Consider the following 2,500-nt stretch of genomic DNA (forward strand, 5'->3'; position numbering starts at 1 on the left):
CCTCCTTCCAGAGTCTCTCAAGGAAGTGGGTTATTCCACTCACGCCGTTGGCAAGTAATTAGTCTATATTTCCTTTGGTATTTCATTCTGATTTACCTTTGGGTGTGGTAATGTTTCTTCTTCTCCGCTATATCCATCTTTTGCAAGCGTCTGTATATAGAACATTTAGAAAAAAAAATGTATTTGTACCATAGTCTCTCCTCTCAAATATTTTGACTCCGTGCATACACTGAGCTGAAGACTGGCAACCTTTTTCTTGGCAGATGGCATTTAGGGTTCTGCAGCTGGCGCTACACCCCAACCAGGAGGGGCTTCGACACCTTCTACGGCTACTACACAGGTGCAGAAGACTACTTTCATCACTTCCGGCCTCAAGTGGGAAGGAAGGAAATGCCAAACTACATCAAATCTCAGTCACATAAAAGTAAGTATTCATATTCAGAATGTACACACACTCACACACACACACACACACACACACACACACACAACACAACACATACAGTCCCCCCCCTCCCTTCACACCCACACACAAACAGGTTTATGCTCTATTTAGTGTCCACACGCTAATTACTATCATGAATCATAGCAGATATTAACGTTATAATCGTAACCTGCAGAGAAAGATGGCGCGAGGTTTGGCTACGACTTCAGGAACAACACGACTCCCGACTTGAGTGTGGATGGAACGTACTCAACGGTAAAGAATTATAGCAAAATTCATATCGAATTCATTTGTTTTATTGTAGGAATACATTCTCATCTGAAGTGAATTACGTTTGTTAGTTTTATTTTTTTTTCACTGTAGAATTTGCTGACGCTTCTTTCCCTTTTCTTTTGCCAGTACGCACTCGCATCCTACGTGGAGGATCTACTGGCGTCTCGGAGTCCTGCAGATCCTATGTTCCTGTACCTCCCCTTCCAAAGCGTCCACTCTCCCCTACAGGTCCCTGAGAACTACACGCGTCCTTATCGTTACATTAAACACAAGCAACGCAGAACAAAACTAGGTACGTATAGCCGTTAATGCAAATGGTTAATTACGCCCAATTTATGAAGTGGGACTTTCGTGACTTTCGTGTTTTGTTCTGTTTGTTCTAAAGCAAAAAAAAAAAAAAAAAAAAACTACAGGATAATTCAGTCGAAGAAGTACCATGATTTATGTTACAAAGAGACTCAAGGAATGGCACTATAGAATATAAATGATTTAAAAAAAATTATGCTTCCCTGTGACAGGTATGGTGACCGCCATGGACGAAGCGGTTGGTCGGGTGGTTTCGGCGCTCAAGTCCTCTGGTCACTACAATAACTCAGTCATCGTTTTTACGACAGATGTGAGTGGGGTGCTTTGGTATTGTTTGTACTCTGCATTATAGATGAACTGCTTTGTTTTTTGTTTTTTTTTACATCAACCTATCATCTAATCTGTAACCATCCTAGCGATAGATTATGTGGAATATTGATTTAGCAGGAATATAATAAATACGAAATAAAACATATAAATACCCAAATATCCAAGCCAATACATGTAATTCTTCTGAAATATACATCACCACTGTTTATTTCTGACTGCATTAAGTACATATATTCTCTAATGTCTAATGTACTCATCTGGCAGAACGGCGGGCCAACCGTGAGCGCAGGGAACAACTGGCCTCTGAGGGGAAACAAATCAACACTATGGGAAGGTGGCACAAGGGGCGCCGCCTTTGTGCATTCTCCTCTGCTGCAGAACCCTGGCACTGTCTCTCACAAGTTAGTAGAACAGCGTTTCTCGTGTGTTTGTTCTCCTTCGTGTTTCCAGAAAGATATTTGTGCCATCTTTAGAAGCCGACGCAGCCTCCATTAAATAGGAAGCAGGCTGTCGAAATTCATCTTACAATTTGATAATCCAAGTATAATTCATTTGATTTAAATCAGTTCATCTTGAGTTGAGGAAGTCGTTTTTGTTATAATTCACCTAAATCTTAAAGAAATCTTATGCGAACTGAAACAATCTACTTTGCTTTATTTCGTGTGCTTGTAATATATATATATTTTTTTTTCTGAAGACTAGGTACGAGGGGACGTTCATGACGAGACATTCATGGAAGGGCCACCGAGGCCCCTGATAGGATCGGACCATGGGTTTCGCTCGGTGGGCCGCTCCAGGTCCCCCAGGACGTCCCCCAGGACGCATATGATCTACAACATCGATAACACCACCGAGTTTAGCGGAGGCATAAGGTGTGTGTAGGATTACTTTCTTGTTATTGTTGACATAGAAGGGAAATTTTGGAGCGACATCCTGGTTGACAATGGAATCACAGCAACTTCATCTCGTGCAATAAACGAATCTAGAAAAAGTATAGATGGGTCGATTAGGCGTATGACTACATTAACTACTTTTACAGGTTCGGTGATTACAAATTACTAGTCGGGAACCCTGGACCCGGAGAGTGGACACCTCCTCCGGAAGGCATTCAGGACACCCTCAACGACGTGCCAGATGACATTGCAA

General features: G+C 42.0%; 1 protein-coding gene across 1 annotated transcript in view; it reads left to right on the top strand.

The window, feature by feature from the left end:
• Positions 1–2,500, top strand: part of LOC122246236 (arylsulfatase B) — a 6,196-nt gene that overhangs the window by 1,358 nt on the left and 2,338 nt on the right. Inside the window, exons 4-11 of the mRNA XM_086540970.1 lie at positions 1–54; positions 264–424; positions 621–700; positions 845–1,010; positions 1,237–1,334; positions 1,619–1,814; positions 2,094–2,226; positions 2,394–2,500. The exon at positions 1–54 is cut by the window's left edge and continues 50 nt beyond it; the exon at positions 2,394–2,500 is cut by the window's right edge and continues 663 nt beyond it. Of these exons, the coding sequence (XP_086397096.1) occupies positions 1–54; positions 264–424; positions 621–700; positions 845–1,010; positions 1,237–1,334; positions 1,619–1,814; positions 2,094–2,226; positions 2,394–2,500 (995 nt within the window). The remainder of the gene's footprint in view (positions 55–263; positions 425–620; positions 701–844; positions 1,011–1,236; positions 1,335–1,618; positions 1,815–2,093; positions 2,227–2,393) is intronic.

This window comes from Penaeus japonicus, unplaced genomic scaffold, assembly GCF_977035675.1.
Source record: "Penaeus japonicus unplaced genomic scaffold, GWHDUDI00000001_assembly GWHDUDI00000001, whole genome shotgun sequence".
NCBI lineage: Eukaryota > Metazoa > Arthropoda > Malacostraca > Decapoda > Penaeidae > Penaeus > Penaeus japonicus.